The 22254-nt window shown below is 41.1% G+C and overlaps 1 protein-coding gene across 1 annotated transcript in view; it reads left to right on the top strand.

Moving 5' to 3' along the window:
• TGFBR1 (transforming growth factor beta receptor 1) overlaps window positions 1-22004 on the top strand; it is a 35143-nt gene extending 13139 nt beyond the window's left edge. The window contains exons 2-9 of the mRNA XM_063130963.1: window positions 1724-1975; window positions 2464-2706; window positions 3941-4171; window positions 5895-6062; window positions 6935-7091; window positions 17402-17526; window positions 17612-17742; window positions 18003-22004. Coding sequence (XP_062987033.1) covers window positions 1724-1975; window positions 2464-2706; window positions 3941-4171; window positions 5895-6062; window positions 6935-7091; window positions 17402-17526; window positions 17612-17742; window positions 18003-18128 — 1433 coding nt within the window. The 3' untranslated portion in view covers window positions 18129-22004. The remainder of the gene's footprint in view (window positions 1-1723; window positions 1976-2463; window positions 2707-3940; window positions 4172-5894; window positions 6063-6934; window positions 7092-17401; window positions 17527-17611; window positions 17743-18002) is intronic.
• The last annotated feature ends 250 nt before the right edge of the window (window positions 22005-22254 follow it).

Genomic DNA, 22254 nt, shown 5'->3' with positions numbered 1-22254 from the left:
ACTCTTAAAATGAACTGAAATCCTCTTGACTACATATAATGCTAGTTTCGTTTTTGTTGTCTCTCTCTACCTACAGGGGGTATCTGAGAACAGAGCTATGTCTCTATGTGTTTTAGATTCTTTTTCTTTTCTTTTCTTTTTTGCAAATAGCTGTGTGCGTTTGTGTAATCTGGATTAGAAGGGTAACGCTTCACACAACCTCAAAACTGCTATTTTTTCTGTAAAAACATGGACTTTTGTGGGCATAAGAAATGGATAGAGGCCAGTGCCAATAGCAATACAAAGGGGATAGTGTGGGAACCTTTGTGAGAAAATAAGTCTGTGAGAATGTTGGGACATTGACTGAAGGAGATGTTAAAAATTCAAACTGTATTCTAGTCTTGAATCAGTGCTGCAGCATAAAAAAGGAAATATATCAGTAACAGCTATAGGCCTCGTTTGGATGTAATGATAAGCGAGTGCACTGGGGGAAGCCTATCCTATTGTTTGAGTAGTGTGCTTATACACTTTGCCAATTGCTCCCACTGTAATCAGGAACAGCTAAAATAATCACAGATTTTCTGTTCAGGATTTGTTTGTTGCATGCAAACTTTAAACTGTGACTTGTCCCTCCTCCGACAAGCCACAGTCATAAACTATGGTTTGTTGTTGGTTTATACCCTAGTGTGTCAGGGGAGAGACAAGCCAGAGTTCTCAGTTTGCAAATAACAGACTGGTTTGCATGATAAGCTCAGCCATGGTCTGCTATAGGGTTATTTGAAGGCTGTTTTGAGTTTGAATGGCATGACAAACGATGGCAACCCACCAACAAGGGTTGAATATTCAAAATGGCTGCTGGCATGCACCAGAATCAACTATAGCCAATTAGAGTATGGGATTTCACAGTAATTGGAAAGGTTACATGTTTTATCAAACGTGGAGACATTGGAATATATGCTGATTGTTAAATAGCAAGAACTTCTGTTGGAAGAATCATAGACAACAGCTTTATTTTTTGATGGTTATTATATTCAGAATAATTTTTTTGTGTAAGAACTGTAATATTGGATGCATTACTGTATGCAGATAAGATTTATTTACTGATTGGAAACATGTTTTATGTTTTCACACTATATTATGCAACAATAAAATAAGTAGTATAAAAACTAGAATTTAAACTAGTGACTATGTGTTGTGGTGTTTTCTTTAGATGTGCCAGGGGTGTGCATTTTACATACTGCTTTTGAAATTTTGATGAGTTTCAGAAATGGCTTACCATAAGATATAGGGGACTGCTGTTTGAGAAATCCAAGGCTAAATCCCCTTTTGGCATGCAGAATTCATTTAATTGTTCTTTGAATGCTTGCTAGCATTTTTCACATTATGGTTACCCCTGCCCCCCAAAAAACCCAAATAAACAAAATGCTATCTGAATGTAAAACTGGACTGATATTCTTTTTCAAATATTGGATGTCAACTGACTAGAACTGTGATAGAAAGAATGCTTCATGCAGAAACCTGTCCTTTCATCTTAGATGTTCGCCACTTTGTCCCTGCATGTACTTGAATGATGTTTACCAGATATTACTCCAAACATACAGAGCTATTAGTTGATTAACAGCACAGTCTTATACTACTCAGAAGTAAGTCTCATTGAATTGAGTGAGGCATTCAGGTGCACTTAAATTTCATAACTCCAACAATGTTCAACATAACTAATATTAAAATATTTTCTTTGCTACAGGTTTACAGTGTTTTTGCCTTCATTGTACAAAAGAGAACTTTACATGCACAACAGATGGGCTCTGCATTACTTCAGTAACACGGAAGGGAGACAAAATTGTACGCAATAGTATGTGCATAGCAGAAATTGATCTGATTCCCAGAGATAGGCCATTTGTTTGTGCCCCCTCAACAAATGAAGGAGGTTCTACAATGCCTCATTGCTGTGAGAAAGACCTCTGCAATAAAATAGACCTCCCAATTCCAACACCAGGTAACTTTTTCCAAAATATACAAAGTGTAATATCATATTAAATAGTTCAAACAAATTGAAAGTAAATAGTGGAATAGCCTATAAGCATCTAAAGGCACATCCACCTGGATGTTTCTCCCACCTCTATTCTGTTCTTTGGATGTTCTGGATGAGTATATTTGGGGATCAGGGGGAATCCATGTACAAAGACATGCCTATAGAGATATAATTCTGTTTTCATAGAATAGTGAAGTTGGAAGGGGTTTATAAAGCCATTGAGTCCAATCCCCTGCTCAATGCAGGAGTCCACTTTAAAGCATACCTGACAGATGGCTGTCCAGCTGCATTTTGAATTCCTCTAGTGTGGGAGAGCCACAACCTCCCTAGTTAATTGGTTCCATTTTCATACTGCTCTAACAGTTTTATTTCAGCTCACAAAACATCAAGTACTGATGTTTAACTAATGTTAATTGTTTTTCTCCCTCTTCTGTCCCCTCCTCCACTCTTAGGTCCTATTCCAGGAAAGCTTTCTTCTAATCTAGGACCAGTAGAATTGGCTGCTGTCATTGCTGGGCCTGTTTGCTTTGTTTGCATCTCACTCATGTTGATACTATATATTTGCCATAATCGTACAGTCATACATCATCGTGTTCCAAGTGAAGAAGATCCTTCAATGGATCGTCCTTTTATATCTGAGGGAACTACTTTAAAAGATTTAATTTATGATATGACTACGTCTGGCTCAGGATCAGGTAATAGAGGTTCCCCCGCCCCCCAAATACTGGTAAATCACCTTCTTAAAAAAGTAATATTAATATTGCTACGCAATTGTAGTAGCTTGCTAAATGGCATGGGAATAATGACTGTTGTTTTTTGCTGGAGTTGGGTAGGTTTAGCTAGATGCAAAAAACATGTCACTGAAAGTGTAATTTAATAGTCAAGTCTGGCTCTTTTCCTTGTGTGTCTAGTTCATTATTTCACCAAGAAACTTGTATTTGGTCCTAGAAATCTACTTTATATATAAAACTGTTTTATAAAAGAGGAAAATCCATATCTTCATGAATTTCAAATCAAAAGAAAAGTTTGTCTGAAGTTTAGCTTCAGTGACGTGCCCAAATATAGCCCACCCCCATTGAAGGCAAACCCCACTAAAAATATCTTAATCCCAAGATTTATAAGATGCTGTTATCATATATGGGGCTTATTACTCCTGATATGCATTGAAAAAACTAAAGCAGGCAGAAGATTTGTAAGTATAGTCATCCTTTTGAATCTTCCAAGGAAGAACAGAACTCATTGTCCGGTTTCAAATGACACACCAGGGTTTGTCATATGTTATTTAAACCACGACAAGCTGCAGTGCTTGCAGGCACCATGTTACATATGCAGCCCTTGCTTGGGGGTTGTCATATCGTGCGAAGCCCGCAAGCATGAGTTATATGAGGCTTAAAAACAGACTGGATTATGCAAATTTAACTCATACTTGCTGGGTTCGCACAATATGACAGCCCTGAAGATAGAGTTGCATATTCAAAATAATGTCCACACACACCCCACACGTGGCACAGCTGTCATGTCAGGCGAACACCCTATTGAGTAATTCAGTGAAAGCCGGTCTAATCTGAGTTATGACACCAATTTGAGGCAAATGGTATCAAAACTTGTATAAAGATCTTATAAGATCAGTAAGATATACTTTTTTATTGATAGGTGGACAGAGTTTATGAAAGTGCAGCTGCATTTACATCTAATGCTAAACCATGGTAACACTAAATCTCGGGCTGAAATCCCCACCCCGATATAACAGAAGCAAAAGCTTCTAAATTTTTGCAGCCACGCTAGAGGATAAGGTGGAATATACAAGCCTAGGGCTCACTGAAACTTGACTTGGATATCTAAATCATGAGTAGCATTGTGTCCAAATAAGGCCTGGATCAATTAACTGGAACTTTGTCTCTGACTGTAAAACTAACTTTGATTTTGTAGGCTTACCATTACTTGTTCAAAGAACAATTGCAAGAACAATTGTACTACAAGAAAGTATTGGAAAGGGTCGGTTTGGCGAAGTCTGGAGAGGAAAATGGAGAGGAGAAGAAGTTGCAGTGAAAATTTTCTCCTCAAGAGAAGAACGTTCATGGTTTCGTGAGGCAGAAATCTATCAAACTGTTATGCTACGCCATGAAAATATACTTGGGTTTATAGCTGCAGACAATAAAGGTTAGGAAGTCTTTAAAAATGCTACTGGTTTTCTTTGTTTGTTGTAAAATTCAATTGCATATCAGTAGAGTGAAATACTGATGGCCCTGCTTTGTTTGGGGGAGAGAATTTTAAATACAGAAAAAATGCCTTTGACCATTTGGAATAAATTTTGCATTGGCTTCCCAAGTATTTGCATTCCATGTTACATGCCCCATATTGACTCCTACAGCACAATCCTATATGTATTTACTCGGAGCTAAATCTTATTTGCATTCAGTAAGGTTATGACCAGGTACATGTGTATAGCTAGGGTTTCCAATGTGATACCTGTGGACACCTCCCTTTGCGCCAGCCAAGCTTTGTGCCTCTTCTGACTTTTAAAAGTTGTTTAGATTTTTTAATTAAAACAAAAAACAAAAGCTGGGAAACTGTCGTCCTGCAAATCAATGCATTGGCCTCCAGCAGCATCTTTATTTCCAAAAAATGGGCCCCATTTTTATTAAATAAAAATGACTGACTGCAGTCCAGTTCTCTGTTTTGAAGCCTGCCCTCCCACCAAAAGAAACAGATGAGCTGGGATGGAGAGGTGTGTGGAGGTGATAGGGAGCATCCTCAGAGGCTAGAGGAGTGGGGTAGTGAGGGTGGGTGTGTTTTGCCTGTGCTGAGAGTCTGGTGTTTTTTTTTTGCCCTTTTATTTTTTAAAAAGTAAGGTCTGTGAGTTTGATTTGGTGTGCTGTGTGTTTTTCCTAATTTGTATGTGTATTTTTTTTGCCTGTTTCCCCCCTATATGTGTGTTTCTCTGAGCATCGCTAGTTTCCCTGTATTATTTTGTTGTGTTGGGGAAGAGGGGAGCAAATATCTGAGACATTTGTACTCTGTTTCTTGGCCAAGTTATTTGTCTGTAGCGTTCTGTGAAATGGGTGTTGGAGCAGAAAGCTGTGGGTTCAAAAGATTGGTTTTGTGTTTTCTCTTACCTGACCTCTGCCTTCTATTTGTCCTTGAGCAAATTATTTTCTTCTAGTCTCATAAATTTGCCTTCTGGGAAATGTATATTTTCTGACTAGACATGCCCACCATAGCATGACACATTCCGAAATTCCAAATGTGCCCACTGGTCTAAAAAGTTTGCAAACCCCTAATTTATACTATTGTAATCTTAGGCCGTAGCTAGACCTAAGGTTTAACCCAGGATCATCCCGGGTTCGTCCCTGCCTGAGCGCTGGATGCCCTGTGTGGCACTTAGATGAACAGGTTTGACCCCAGGACAATCCTGGGGTAAACCTTAGGTCTAGCTACAGCCTGAGTCTGCAGAGAAGTAAATTGCTACCATTCTTCCTATCCTGGAAAGATTCAGACACTTGCAATGAGAATATTTTGAATGAAATATTATTATACAAATGACTTGTAATAGTAATGATGTATTTCTGGATTCCAGGCATTCTGCTGGAATCTTGGAATTCTCAAAAGCATATTATTTACCATACCATTATTGCTCTGCAATCCTATGCACATGGAATACTTAAATCTCATTGAGATTTAAACTACTGGTATATGCAAAATTGCAGCCATTTTTTCCCCTCCTGCATCGTAAGAAATGCTTTCCATTGCCTTGAGATGTTACAGCAGAGAGGAAGGTTAAATGAATGCTGATTATGCATAAGAATAACTTGTGAATTTCATTGATGTTTGTTTTTGTTTTGTCTTTGGAAAGTACTTTTATAGTATTCCTTCTGTTTTGCAGACAATGGTACATGGACACAGCTCTGGCTGGTGTCAGATTATCATGAGCATGGCTCGCTCTTTGATTACCTAAACAGGTATACAGTAACTGTGGAAGGAATGATAAAACTTGCTTTGTCTACTGCGAGTGGACTTGCACATCTTCACATGGAGATTGTTGGCACCCAAGGTAACTTCACATTGAGTTTGTAGCATTATTAATATGGCCTGATACAAAAAAAATTACATAATTATGTTTGTGCTCTCATTCATATATATGTATGTATAAAAAAATCTCCCAGTAATGTACATTAATCAAGTCAACTGAATTAACCCATGGTTTGTCAGGGCTGCAAGCGCACTGCCTCCTGCCTGCTCCCCGCATCTGCCTTGCATCCAGTTCCTAGATTGTTTGGTGTGATGTGCCAACCAGCCACTCTGGGTTGTTGAGGGAGAAACAACCCAGAGTTTTAAACCAACAACAAACCAAAGGTAAAAACTCTGGATTACTTCTCCCTCAACAACCCAGAAGTGGGGCGTTCTTGGATTGTTTGCTGCACCAGAGGCAAAGCAGAAGTAGTGAGTGGGCAGGAGGTAATGTGTTTGTTTGCACACTGCCACAACAAAGCTAGGAGTTGAACCTGGAACACTATGCATGCATTGAATATACTATTCTACTGAGCTACAGCATAACTTACTAGTGTCTTAATGTATTGATAACCAGACTGGTCAGGTTTGAGCTTGAGCTATGGCCTTATTTGGTTGTAGTAGTAGCAGTAATACTCTTATAGCCCTTCTCCTAAGCACTTAAGAGCTTCATCATCTTAGTAATATTATTCATATTTGTCAAATAGTCTAATTCAAAAAGGTCATATCCTCCCATCTCTTTTTATTATTTTGCAAACTCTCAAAATAGTTCAGAGAGTAAACAGATTTTAGATACTATTTAATTTTTCCAAAGTTCAAGAATGAATTTTGATTTACATGTGTATTAAATCAAGACATTTCTATTTTGAAAAAAAAAAATTCAACTAGTGCTTCTTTGTGTTTGTTTCAATGCAGGAAAACCAGCTATAGCTCATAGAGACTTGAAATCAAAAAACATATTAGTAAAGAAAAATGGAACATGCTGTATTGCAGACTTGGGTCTGGCAGTAAGACACGATTCGGCTACAGACACAATAGATATTGCACCAAACCACAGGGTGGGAACAAAAAGGTAAAATACCACTCTTTTTTAATAGAATATATTACATAGCTCTAAACTTGGAAGGCAAGTGGGCAATAGTCTCCAGTTCTGTTGAGACTATAAGGCATTCTTATAATGGAAATCAGCAGTGTAGTGTCTTACCTTACTCGTTTAGGGAAAACTTAGATTTAAGTCTGAACTTGAGTGTGGATTTCCATTAGAAATTGCTTCTTGTTATCCTCTTCTATCTGAAAATTAATGATGTTAAAATGTTGCTGTGTGTTCTTGAATGAGGGCCACTAAGGTGTTTTGCCTCTTCCTTTCTCTCTTGCTGTCTCACTGGCAGATGATGTAGAACTGTTAGGGTAGTGCCTTCTCTCTGAGATAGTAAGCCAACTTGGGTGATTGAAAGGTGCCTGGTTCCAGGAACAGGCCACATCTTTCCTCTATACAGTCATCTTGTTTGATAAAACAACAATAAGCAAATAAAATAACTCTGCAGAGGAAGGATATGCCCAATCTCTGAGACCAGGCACCTTTCAGTCATCTATGTCTGCCTACTGCCTTGGAGAATAATTTGTGTAAGCAGCCTTGAAAACAATTGTAAATGATACAATGGATTATACATTTTTAAAAATATTACTGCTTGAGCAGTTATGTGACTAGGGTATTGTAATTTGACATAGATCTTGTTCTCACAACAGTTGAAGAGGCTGTAAACCTCCGTCTGGACTGTTCAACTCAAGTCTGCAGATGCAGTCTTACATAATAAAATACTCTTTTTTAAAAAACAAAACAAAAATTTAGCTTAGTTTTCTCCCTAATTCCATCATATGAGATCCTAACTGCAGTATGAGTTGGTAAAATCCATTTGCTGCCCATCTCAGCTGCTCTTTGAGAACTAATCCTTTTTTTTTTTTGGTAGGGATGGGAGAATCAGCAACGCACAAGCGCATTGTTTCTCACAGTTCAATCTCAAAGTTTAGTCCACCACGTTCTGGAATGCAAGCTTCTGTTGTTGCAGTTGTTTGAGCAGGAAAAGAGCATTTGGGAATGTGATGCACCAAAGTGTACACCCACCATGTGTACTAAAATGCTTTTTGTTCTTTCAAGTGCACATTTTTAAACTGCCAATTCTTTCGAACAAATGCATTTTGCGAACGTAGTTGCAAGGTCAGGAATATGTGAGTTCTTCTTCGTGGTCTCTGTGCATCATACATTATGGGCTCTGCGCCTGCGCGGGGCCAGCTCCGGAAAACTTCACTAGCTGAAAGCCTTTTTGGGCGGGAACCCCTCCCCCACCGTCTACTGAGCATGCTCGGGAGTTCCCGCCCTAACTCCTCAGTTCTCTTCAACCACCTGTGGGTCAACAGCTTCTTGGAGACTTCACAATTAGGTACTCTTACCTCAGCTGAAAAAACTGTTCTTTTTTCCTCCTTTTTCTTCTTCTCCAGTTTTCTGCCTTTTCCATATATATATATATATATATATATATATATATATATATATATATTATTGTTAGTTAGTTAGTTAGATAGTTGTTACATGCCTATGGCACAAATAGGACTATTCAAGGAGGGCTCAAACTTTGGACAAAAGATTTCACAAACAGATGGACATTCTCTGTGTTTACTGTGCTTGGGGGGAAGCACATGTAGTGGAATCCTGTGCTTTCTGTTTAAGATTCTCGAGGCAAGCGAGAAAAAACCGCTCAGACTGCCTTCGGGCGATTCTCTGGGAAAGGGCTTTGGTGGCAGTAGATAAACCGAGACCTGCTCGAGTTTCTACCTCTCCTAACAAAATGGAGTCTGTGCCCCAACCTCCTCCTACTCGGAGTGAAGCCCTATTGGTTCCCCCTCCCTCTTCTCATTCCGCTTCTACTAAAGCAGCGAAGAAGATTTCTAAGAGGGCTAGAGAGCACAATGGGGCAGAAGAACCCCAAAAGAAAAAGAGCAAGCTGAAGGCTAAACATGGAAAGAAAAAGTTAGCCAATCCAGCTTCATCGATACCAAAGAGCCCGGTACCAAGAACTTCGCTACCAAAGTCCCCTACAGTACCAAGGAGCCTGGTATCGAGGCTTTCACTACAAAAGTCCCCTCCGATACTGATGAGCCCGATACCGAGGCTTTTGATATCGAGGACCTTGTCGATACCGAGACGGACGACACCAACTTCACTACCAATACTGACCCTTCCATCACAATCTGAGGAGGTTGTGGATTCTCCGGTACCATCACCCTTTCAGATCATCACGATACCGGTGGAGGATTCAAATCTGAGAGCATCCATTTCAGAGGGAGAGATTAGAGGTTCCTCTGTGGACATTGCCGTACCAGACCGGGTCCCTTCTTCCCCTCGATACCGGCAGGAACCTCACCCGTCAGTCGGTATCGACAGATATCGGTATCGACCAATGTCTCCGTACCGGAACATTCGCGATCGCTCCCCTACGTCTGTTTATTCGGGTCGACGGCACTCTGTTTATGGTGAACGCTCCCGTTCTCCACCTGGAAGGCATGACCATTACGCTGATTGGTCACCTCCACCATATCCTCCATATTACTATGAGGACTGGAGACAGAGAGGTGAACGAGACTATTATTACTACCCTCAAGGACGTCCGTACACCTACCCGCATTTCCGCCAACCACCTTCGGAGATGATTTCCCGTCCTCCACCTCCAGAACAGGTCGCAGCTATGCCACCACCGGCACCGCCTTCGCAACCATCGCAACTGAGGCGCCTGTCGCAACCGACACAAACAGTGGAAAACACTGCATTGGTACCGACTGTCCCGGTAACGACCCATGCGATGCATTCATTGTCCAGAGGGGGTGAAGCTGGAAACAGGCTGGATACGCTGTCTGAGGAGGATTACGAATCCGACTCCTCACAGGAGGCATCACCAGTACCGTCCATTCCCTCACCGGACGATCTAGTGGCAACCTCAGATGTGGTTTCCCCTTCGGAGGATTTAGCACATTTTGCTGAACAAGTCCAAAGGATGGCAAGGTCCTTGGGAATCGATATGTCTCAGCCATTAGAAAAACTAAACGATCCAGTCTATGATGACGTCTACTGCGAATCCTCAACACCGGCCGCCATTCCCTACTTACCTGTATTGTTAAGAACGACCCAACAATCCTGGAAGCTGCCCTCCTCTATGCCACCAACGTCTAGGAGACTGGAGAACCTGTATAAAATACAGGAAAAGACAGCACCATTTCTGTTTACTCATCCAAAACCAAATTCTATTATTGTGGAAGCCTCTCAAGGCCGTTTACAAAGAAGGCACAACACGCCCATAGATAAGGAAGGCCGCAGGTTAGACGGCCTAGGTAGAAGAATCTACTCTTCTGCAGCACTGTCTTTAAGAGTCCATAATTACCAAGCCACCATGGCAAAATACCAACTCTTCCTTTGGGAGAAAATGGTATCATTGTCTGGCTATCTCCCTGATGATCAAAGAGAACTAGCTAACATCTTCTATACTGAGGCAATGAGACTGTCTCGACAAGAGCTTAATACAGCACGCCATGCTACGGACTGCGCTTCAAAAGCGATGGTTGCCTCCATCGCATTACGGAGACATGCATGGCTAAGATCGGTGGGATTATCCCAAGAGGCACGCACCCGTATCGAAGACTTACCCTTCGATGGCGAAGGCCTATTCCACTGCTCCACCAATGAATCGATGGAAAGCATTCAAAAGGCTAAAAATACAGCCAAGAAAATGGGGATCGGGCAACAACAGCCACAAAGAGCTTTCCGCCCAAGACGCTGGTTCAGAACTCAGCAACAACTTTTCCCCAGACAACAACAACCTCAAGATCGTACGTCTCAGTACCAACCTCAAGCACAGTACAAGAGACAACAATTCACTGGACGTTTTAAGCAAAACAAGGGCAAGCTGGATGGGGCCCAAAGACGTCGTCTTTGACTGCCTCACAATCACTACCGCTCCACCCCTCTTTGGAGATATTCTTGCCCCTTTTTACCCTACATGGACGGGCATTACCACCGACGCCTGGGTCTTAAACATCATCTCTCGGGGCTACAAAATAGAGTTTGCTACCCTCCCTCCGCTCGGAACCGCAAGGTTCTCACCAACTACAGACGCTCTCTTACAAGAGCCCATATCTCTACTAAAAAAGGGCGCCATAGAGCGATTACCAACAAACGCCCTAAGACTCGGGTTCTACTCCCGTTACTTTACGGTTCCGAAACGGGATGGGGGTCTCCGACCCATTTTGGACCTCAGAGAACTAAACAAGTTAATCAAACCCAAGAAATTCCGAATGAACTCTTTAGCAACCATCTTGCCTTTCCTCTCTCAAGGGGATTGGTTCACGGCAATCGACCTCAGAGATGCCTACTTCCACGTCTCGATCCACAACGACCATTGCCACTTCCTCAGGTTCATCACAGGAGAGGATACCTTCCAATTCAAGGTGCTTTCTTTCGGTCTACTGCCCCACGAGTTTTTACAAAGTGCATGGCGCCCATATGCACTCACCTCAGGACTCGTGGGGTAGAGATATACCCATATCTGGACGATTGGCTGATAGTGGCAAGTACAGAACAGGAAGCCACTCACAGGACCAACCTCACCATCGACCTCCTCAACAAACTAGGACTATACATCAACGATGAGAAGTCGACTTTCCAACCTACCCAGAAAATAAAATTCCTCGGAGTAATTCTGGACTCAACCCGTTCCAGGGCTTTCCTTCCAGAGGAAAGAGCCACCACATTGATGAGACTCACACTCAAAATTTACCACTCACACAGTGTATCAGCCTTCCAAGTCCAGAGGTTACTTGGATTCATGGCAGCAATGGTGAGTGTCGTACTGTGGGCATGCCTTCATATGAGGCCCCTGCAACTGTGGCTCCTACGGGAGTACGACAACTCAATGGACGCTCATCGGGTCAGATTGTCACTCCCAACAACCGTGAAGGAGACCCTTCTCTGGTGGATAGACTTGTCCAACATTATGCAGGGTCTAGACTTCCGACCACTGGTTCCATCCAAGCACCTAGCAACGGATGCATCGCTAATGGGCTGGGGTGCCCACTGCGGGAAGTTAATGATACAAGAACGCTGGAGTCCTGCTGACAGGCAAAGACATAAACATTCTAGAGCTAATGGCTGTACAGAAGGCACTGCACGCCTTTCAACAGACTTTATCAGTCCATGTAGTCCAGATCCGTACAGACAATATGGCGGTAGTCTGGCATGTCAACAAACAAGGGGGAACTCGGTCAATAGACCTGATTACTCTAACCCTAGAGATTTGGCACTTGGCGATCGCTCACGGCATGACTTTATCAGCCCTTCATATCGCAGGCCAAGACAATACTTTGGCGGACAATCTCAGCCGCAGTTTTGTAGACACACACGAGTGGCAGATGGCAGAGTCTGCACTTGCCATGATTTTTCAGGCACGGGGAAAACCTGCCATAGACTTTTTCGCGTCCCCAGAGAACGCCATCTGCAGTCGCTTCTGCACCTGGGCGGGACACGGAAAAGCATCTCTAGGGGATGCCTTCCAAAGGACCTGGTGGGGGCAACAGTTATACCTGTTCCCCCCAATACCTCTCATCCCCAGGGTGATAGTGAAGTTACGCAGGGACAATTCCGACGCAATTCTAATTGCGCCCTGGTGGCCAAGACAGCTGTGGTTCACACTGTTTCTCAAACTGTCCTTAGCGGAGTTCATCAGGTTACCCAAATGCCACAACCTAATCTCCAAGGGGAAAGGGCTCATTCTTCACCCGGATGTCAAATCACTGAACCTAACAGCCTGGAGGATACGGCAGTGTTAGACTGTCAATCCTTACCTCCTGATATATGGAACGTAATCCTAGCAGCTAGAAAACCAGCAACTAGGAAATCATACACTACTAAGTGAGAGGCATTCTCTTCCTTTGCGCTTAAAAGGAATGAGAACCCCTTTTCAGCACCTGTTTCCACCATCCTTGCCTTCCTTTTTTCCTTGTTTAAAAGAGGCCTTAAGTTTTCGTCACTTAGAGTATATCTGGCAGCAGTTTCTGCTTCACACCTATGGATTCAGAGTTGTTCGGTCTTCACTCACCCATTAGTTAAGCGTTTTATGAAGGGGATGAAGAATACCATCCCACCTGTACGCTCCTTTGTTCCCCAATGGAGCCTCTCCATAGTGCTCAAGGCATTGTCTGGCAAGCCTTTTGAACTGTTGGCAACTACGGATCTTCGTTTACTAACTTTCAAAGTTGTTTTTTTAGTTGCCATTACGTCTGCTAGACGTTCATCAGAACTAGCAGCGCTTCGTATAGACCCACCTTATACAGTTTTCCACGCTGACAAGGTGGTCCTTAGACCAGACCCAGCCTTTCTTCCAAAGGTTGTGTCATCGTTCCACGTTGGCCAAGACATCATTCTGCCAAGTTTTTTTCCCTTGCTGACATCTCCTCTCGAGTCAACCCTTCACACATTGGACGTTAGACGTGCCCTGACCTTCTATCAGTCCAGAACAGCTCTCTTTCGGAGATCCCAACGACTTTTTGTTTGCTATGGAGGCAAACAAAAAGGTCTTCAAGTATCTTCGCAAAGATTATCTGCATGGGTCGTACAAACCATTGAACTAGCTTATAAGCTTGCTGACCTTCCATTAGAGGGAAGAGTGCGTTCACACTCCACGAGAGGGGTTGCCACCTCTACGGCATTTGAAAGAGGGATTGCCATACCAGACCTCTGTAAAGCGGCCACCTGGTCAACACCCCTGACATTCGCCAGTCACTATCGCTTGGACATTCGAGCACTGTGTAATCTGTACAGCACCATGTACATTGATGGTGCTATATAAATAAATAAATAAATAATAATAATAATAATAATAATAATAATAATACGTCAGGACTGTGCTTTTGGGCGTGCTGTTTTATCGGCAATATTTTGAACTGCATATCTCATCTGACACCACCCTCCTCCGGTAAGTCAGCTTGTTATTCACCCATAATGTGTGATGCACAGAGACCACGAAGAAGAAATACAGGTTGCTTACCTGTAACTGTAGTTCTTCGAGTGGTCATCTGTGCAGTCACACAACCCTCCCACCGTCCCCACTATGGTGTCATATTTGACTACATAGTGGTTTACCTCAGTGAGACTGTTTAGGCGGTTTCAGGAACTGAGGAGTTAGGGCAGGAACCCCCGAGCATGCTCAGTAGACGGTGGGGGAGGGGTTCCCACCCAAAAAGGCTTTCAGCTAGTGAAGTTTTCCAGAGCTGGCCCCGCGCAGGCGCAGAACCCATAATGTGTGACTGCACAGATGACCACTCGAAGAACTACAGTTACAGGTAAGCAACCTGTCTTTTTGCCTGAAAAATGCATTTTTGTTTAGGGGTGAACAGGGCAAGTACTTTCTTTTTTTAAAAAAGATCAAAACAAAATTCTCATACATCCCTATGTTTTATCTTTTTCTCTGTATGCGTTTTGCTTGCAGTTTTATAGTGCTCTCTAGTGGCCACAGAGATAATCAGACAAGAAAGACTTAAAAGCAGAACTTTACATAGGGCTCATCTATACAAAGCAGGATATTCCACTATAAAAGTAGTATGAAAGCAGTATATAAAAGGCAGGAGCCACACTACTGCTTTATAGCGGTACTGAAGTGCACTGACAACTGTTGAGGCCCTTGACACATCTACACAAAGCAGGATATTCTATCTACTATGAAAGTGGTATGAAAGCAGTATATGGTATGTGTCAATGGGCCCCAACAGTTGTCAGTGCACTTCAATACTGCTATATAAAGCAGGAGTGTGGCTCCTGCCTTTTATATACCACTTTCATTCCACTTTCATAATGGAATATCTTGTTTGGTGTAGATGAGCCTATAGTTCTCCTGAGACTTCCAGAAGGCATTCTTCATCTCAGGATGATGCTTTCCTGTGATTCAGATAGGCCCAGTCCAATCTTGAAATTGTCTCTCCTAGGGGAGGGTCCACCCCATTCTTCCAGATGAGTCCTGCTTAGGATGGAGGCTGGTTGGGTCCGGTTGGAGCTCTCAAGAGTCCAAACATTTGTTTGTTACTTAAGAGTTTTCCATCTTTCTTTAGTTTGACTTTTCCGAGTCTCTTCTCTCCCTCCCCACAACCCTTCTCGGCTTGTCTCAGCAGGGACTGAGAGAACTTCAAAATTGCAGAAGGGAGAGCAATACAACTCAACTGGGGCATCTCAGGTGTCCTCCATGCCTTTCCCTTGGTTTGCACAGTTCACAGTTGCAGTACGGCATTAATGCAAGTGCTCCTGACCTTTTCTTATCATGGAAGGCACTGCAAGAATAACTAACTGTTGAAGACATCCCAACTCCCTCTTTTCAACAAGGCATCCACACACATACCCTTTTCTTAATAGGGCAGGCCTAAGAAAAGGGTGCAAATTTCCCAAATTGTGCCTCATCCTCTCCATTATCATTTCCTTGCACTGTAATCTGGGCTTGTGCCAGGAGAAATGCACATAAAACTTCTTAAAACTTGAAGCTGACAGGATCTCAAAGGACTTGCTGGCTCTAGCTATGTGTGCAGGGGGGAGGAAGGCAGGATCTTGTTGCGCATGGTTGGGGCATTGAGAGTGGAAGCAACATCTGCATACACAGAGGTGCAGAGATGCATACACTGCATCTCCTGAAGGAGAATGGTGTGGAGTTTCCCTAATGAAGCAGTGAACAAAAGTTTCCCTCACCGTTTTACTATGTAGGGGAGCATCTAAAAGTCACTTGAGGGGAACATTTAACATAGAGGAGCATTTAACAGTCACTTGAGGCAATAGGAAGCAATCCAGCATCTCATTATAATCAAAAAGAGTGGGAAATTAAAGTGGTTTCAGAAGGAGTCTCACATCCAAAACACATGAACAGAATGAAAGACTCTCACAATGGGAGTAGTCCATACAGCACAGCACATCGTTGGTCCTTACCAGTTTATGTACATTAAGCCAAACTTAAAAGAATCACAAAGAAAATGGACATTGGGAGGATTTTCCAAAATGTTGTGTACTTCTGCATACCTCTTGGCTTCCCCAGGTATGCAGAAATCTCCAGTTTGGATTGGGAACCATTTCTTAATGCATGGGCTGTTTTCCTGCTGAAAAATGCCTCTTCATAATTGCTTTTACTCCCCTGCACCTGATACTTTCTTCAACAAGTGTAATAGCCATTGAGGAAAATATGTGACGTGGATGAGGGTGGGTCATAACAGCTGGGGAAGGGTGGTTTTCAGCAGAAAAATGGCCCAAGAATTAAGAATCTCTCCATGCTGTTCTCTCCTCTCCATGCTATTTCCTAAAAAGAATAGCGGAACTACCAGTAATGTCAAAGGTTAAAGATTTCCAAGTCCTTACCATAGAAATGATTTAAAATAAAACACAGGGCAGCTTTAGGTGTCTTTACTATCCTAAGCTAAAGAGGACACCTTTCCAACAGTTTGCTTTTTAGCCCTAGAGATATGGATGTATGGCATTGGGAATTATGTTCCATTTGAGCCTGATGGGATACTGCAGTGTTTCTGCTCTAGTAACAATGACAGACCGTAGAGGATCTTTTTTCCGATTCCAGAAATGTTGTGCATTTTTTAATGTTCTGCCATTTGCACAAATTGCAAATTGGTGACCCTTGAAATTTGCACAAATGGATTTTTTGGTGTGTTTTTTAATTACCCTGGTCTTTCACAAGTGTATAAGCACACAGATTCAACTGTCTGATGCAAGTAGTCTTGCCTTGTCACAGTTGTGAAGGACTGGGGGTGGGAAATAACAGTAAGACAAAGGAGGAACTCATTTGTGCAGTTGGAAAGCACCGAAAAGAAAAAAATTCAAATGAAATGTGCAAATTACAAGTTACACACACAAATCCTATTTGTCACCTTTAAAGAAGATAACAAAAACTGTATCAGAGTATTGGGTCAGCTCGCTACAGATCAAGTCGATATCAGCAGGGGGAAATGGAACAAAATCCTCCAGGACTGGGATTTTCACCCCCTAAATGGAATTCTCATACATCCCTACCTAGAGAAGATTGAAACATCAATAGAAAGGAATTGTCTGACCCCTTCTATCTGATTGGCTGTTGAACTGGCAGTCAATGTTTAAATGACTATACTTCTTCACAGGTATCCAGGAGCCAGTTACTATCATTATTTCTATTAGAAGCACTGATTAGTAGTTTTGGCTGGAGTAGAGCTAGGACAATAGTGAGTTAATGCCGCATTGGTCAAGTGCCTCAGCAAAAGAAAAAGATGGATATCTATATTGAAAAGCACTGCTTTGTAAATCATATCTATTGGTTTTTACTTTAATAGGTACATGGCTCCTGAGGTACTTGATGATTCCATAAACATGAAGCATTTTGAGTCTTTCAAAAGAGCAGATATTTATGCAATGGGATTAGTGTTCTGGGAAATAGCTCGCCGATGTTCAATTGGTGGTAGGTACAAATAGAAATAAAATACAGTTTACTTAATCACTGTCATGACAGAACCTTACACTGGATCTTTGTTTGCACATCTCAGGAATTCATGAAGATTACCAATTACCCTATTATGACCTAGTCCCTTCTGATCCTTCAGTTGAAGAAATGAGGAAAGTTGTTTGTGAACAGAAGTTACGACCCAATATTCCAAACAGATGGCAGAGCTGTGAGGTGAGATTTTTCAAAATGTATCAAAATAGGAATATTTAAAAACTATTTAAAATCAATGGAATGTTTTAATGTTAGAATGTGAATTTAAACTTTTATTTTGAGTGGTAATGAACGTTAGGATACCGATTCACATATGGTTTGTGGACACGGTTGATCACACAAATTTAAAACATTTTAACACTGCCTAGTTTGTGATAACAAAACAATGTGAAGTTATGGTGTGCAAACTAAAGTTACTATTTTCTTTTTTGGCTTTTCAGGCATTACGAGTAATGGCCAAAATTATGCGGGAATGTTGGTATGCCAATGGTGCAGCAAGGCTAACAGCTTTACGCATAAAGAAAACACTGTCACAGCTCAGTCAGCAAGAAGGCATAAAAATGTAGTCTTGGAGGTGATACGGAAGCAAACTTTTAAAGGTCCATATCTGCACCTGATTTGTGCATTAAGAAGGCTAATTGTTCTACCTCATTGAGGGAACAGAAGGATATTGCTGCCTTACATACATAGGAAGTTCAGTTATTAGCCCAGGATTTCTATAAATGCAGTAAACAGTTGTACAGATTCTTATTGTGCACTATGAACACCTCTTTCCCACGGCACTAGTCTAGCTTCAGTAATATGTAACTCAATTCTTCAAGGGTTAACAATGGTCTCTGTTGTGTTGAGAACATGAAGATCATGCTTAAGATAGTGGAACTGGCGCACACTATTTATTGCATTGAAGGATGTCTTGAAAGTTTTTAAGCTATTTGCTTTGCTCATGATGGTACACTGTATATTCTGAACCACTCTTGGCTTATTCTCATCAGATTGTGTAGTCTTTTGGCTACTAAGACACTACTATTGGACACTTTTTATCAGGATCTACAGACATGACCTCATTCAGCCTGGAGAAACATATACAATATATGCAATTATATTTTGTACTATATTTCTGTTCTTTCACTTCAGAACATTACTTGCCTTGTACATTGTACTGTACCAGTTAGTGCCACTTTTGAATCTTCTGAATCTTAATGCAATTCTGTAGGGACATGCAAAGACTTTGGTGCTTATAGAGTGATACTAAATAATATGGCTCTTAGCTAAAATAGGATTTCATATTTGCATGTGAAATTCCTTTCTTTTTACCAAAAACTCTTAATTCTGAAGACTGTAGGAACCTTAAGTATACAGATTTATTCAATGCTACCACAGTTGTATGTCACAATGAATTGTGGTGTCAAAAGTGGCACTTAACTTTTAATGACTCTTATAAAAAGCACTTCAAGGTTCTTTTTAAATTTGATATGAGGACTAATCTGTTTGAAATAAAATTTAGCTCTCTAATGCCATCTGTGGGGGGAAATGTTATATGTTCCAAGAATATTGCTTTGCTAAATTATCCGATCCCAGATTTTCCCAGGGTGATCCACATGTGAAAATAATGCATGTGGATAGCCTTACTGGATGCAGTCTACATGTGCAAAATGGGAGTTTTCCTAGCATCTGGGGCTGCTATGTAGCCACACATCTCTTAACAGATGGTTGGCACTATTAGTTCTAACTGTACCATTGTCTAAGTTTGGGGAGGGACTGAATCTAGGCCTTCCCCCCTCCCCTTTAATAGGTGGAGCTGTTGGAACCCTCTATACTGGCCATCTCCAGCTGAGGCAAGAGCCTCAGATTCAGCTGTGTTTGCACAGCCCAAGGCTCTCCTTGATGGTCTGGCTTGAGACCTCCATCTGTTAAGTGGCAACTGGAAACCTCTAAGCCATTTTTTTTTAATTTTCCAGCATATCTGACACATACAATTAATTAGAAAACTTGGATGCTCACTACTGAGTTTAGTTCTACAACATAGAAAAAAAATCCAAATTATAATATCTTGCGCTGACACCAAGAACACTGAAAATATGTACAATATTTGTGTTTCAAGGTGTACTTTGAATGTCTCTTGCCTTTATTCAACTCACATATGAATTAAAAATTAAGTTCTGCAATCGTTTTTTACAGGAAGGCAGAAAAAATAATAAACAGTAACTGTACAGCAGTTGTCTTTCGTCTTGACTATCCATAATTCCCTCATGCTAAAATGATTTTTCTATTATATTATTAAATATCCATGATCTATAACACAACATGTAAAAGGAGACCACTGTAAAGTAGTTCAAAACATGAGAGGTCAATTTTTGAGCAGTTCTTAAAATAGGCTTTGCAACAGGCAAACTGCATATCATGAAAGTTGTACATGGTTATTTGTGGCTTTGGCTGTAACATAAATTTGAATTTTGTTCATATGTTTTCCATTGTTTGGCAATGTTTTGTGAATAAGTGTCTGCATATATTACATAGAGCTGCTTTTATCTGTTGCCTGTAAAGTCATATATGGAGTGGGCCTGGACAAATCCTCTGAGGCTTTCCTTGGATTGGTTTTCCTCCCCCAAATCAGGAAAACTGGGGAATGTCCAGAGCCAGTTTGAGTGTTTCAGAAGGTCCCCGCTTTTCTCCTTGCCTGTATCCGCTGCTCTCTTAAGCCAACTCTTCTCAGCCACCAAAGCACCATCCCAGTCTTCCTTTTTCTTTATCTTCAGGAAGTGGGTGGGGAAGCAGCAAGACCAAGGTGAAGGAAGTATTTTTTCTTCCTCTCTTCCTTTATCCTCCCAGTGCACTGCAAAACTCTTCAATGGTTAAAAGATACCAATTCTTAAGGATCAACACTCTTAGTCCTGGTGCCCTATGTTGGACACAGGAGGAAGGGAAGGGGAAGGAACGAAAAATTATACTCTCATTGCTACCACCTCCCCCACTCCCCACTTGAAGGTAAAGTGAAGGGTAAAAATGTGTTTTGGGATCTGGAGCAGGGGGGAATCCAGGAGCCCTTCATCAACCAAGATCTAGATCCAAGCTGGAGGAGGGTGCATGGAGGTTCAGAGAGGGTTGGGTGTTTTAAAAGCTTGCCTCTCTTTGGGAGCAATGTTTTAAGAATCATGGAAGTTGATTTCCGATCTTCCGTGACATGCTAATATAGATCTTTTACCCATGGAAGCATTATTATTTTTAAAAGATTATAACATTTTGTTCTTAAGAGTCCAGGGGACCAAAATATTTTAGCACTCTTAACATCAATGTTATATCATTTCAAGGATTTACCAAAATAGTTTCTGGTATAATACGATGCAAACTGTTGTAAATCTTCACACCATAGATGTTTACTTGATAATGGGTTTTTATAAAGACTTTTTTTTTTTAGTAATACTAAAATTGCTTTTCAGATGATGACGTATGAGCAGATCACTTACAATGCTGCATAGAAGGAATGCTGGAACTCGTTAGGGACTCTTAATCCTCGAGAGCTAGATTTTTATTGTGTATTTCAATTTGCCTGTCCAGATTTTGGTAGCCTTTCACACTTTCATGTGAAAGAGACTACTCTAACAAAATAATGATTTGTCAGATAAATACCATGATTCCACATTTTAGTTATCTCCTTTTTTATACTGTGCCATTAAAGTGGTTTCAATGGTATTTCAGTGGTTTTACGTGTTAAAAAAAATCAGTTGCTTTAAACTTAAATTACCTCTTTAAAAGACCAAGGTACATTTACCTCATTGTGTGTATAATGTTTCATGTTTTTTTCAAAACATTCTCAAGGTTGGCTATTACATATCATTTAAAATATGTCTCTTCAAATATGGGTATTATATTGGTAAGCCTACAACATTGCTGGTACTGACTCATCCAAAGCTCTGTGTGCTCTGTCACTTAGAACCTTTGTTGAGGTGGGCTTTCCTGTCGACTTTAGTGTTGGGGGGTGGGGGCTGCTGGGTGTACTTTGTGTGGATGTATGCACAGAGTGGCCTCTAATATAAATTCACTGCTTGTGTAGGAGCTGTGTGTGTACATTGGAGCATCTGCATATTTAAACAGGGCTTGGATTGAGCTGATTGTATCTTCTGCCCAGATCGCATACTTCATTTCTGTATTGTATTTTTTGCAAAGATGTTTGCTGTTTTGTCAATGTAGCATCAGCCCTTCCAGAGCTATATGGGTAATGACACACATAGATTTTGTATGATACATTTTGAGAATCTGTACAAATGTGTCACTTTTAAGCCTTACAGAATTGTTCATTTCCTCATATATGCCTGATAATTATGTATTTGTAGAGTATACAACAGAGAATTGTAAATGGTAGAAGAGTGATGGTTATTGTTGAGTGCTAACACTACAGTAGAAAATAATAAAGCAATGACAGATTTTTCTCTTTTTTTTTAGTAGATACATACTTGTGGTTTATTTTGGGGTATTGAAATTTAAATTACTGATAATTCTGCCCAGAATTGTACATTGCACTGTTGTGACAAAGTACTCTTTTTTCCTTAGAAACGGGTATACTCATCTGTGAGTAGTGATGCTTGAGAACTCACTCCTTAGTGAATTCTGATACAAATTGACCTCATCTGCACATCCAAAACTGACAGGGACTGGAAATAAACATCCCTGTCTATGAGATCTAAACATTTTGGC

This window comes from Elgaria multicarinata, chromosome 1 (genome assembly GCF_023053635.1).
Source record: "Elgaria multicarinata webbii isolate HBS135686 ecotype San Diego chromosome 1, rElgMul1.1.pri, whole genome shotgun sequence".
NCBI classification, from domain to species: Eukaryota; Metazoa; Chordata; class Lepidosauria; order Squamata; family Anguidae; genus Elgaria; species Elgaria multicarinata.
This window is presented reverse-complemented; position numbering and strand designations above follow the sequence as displayed.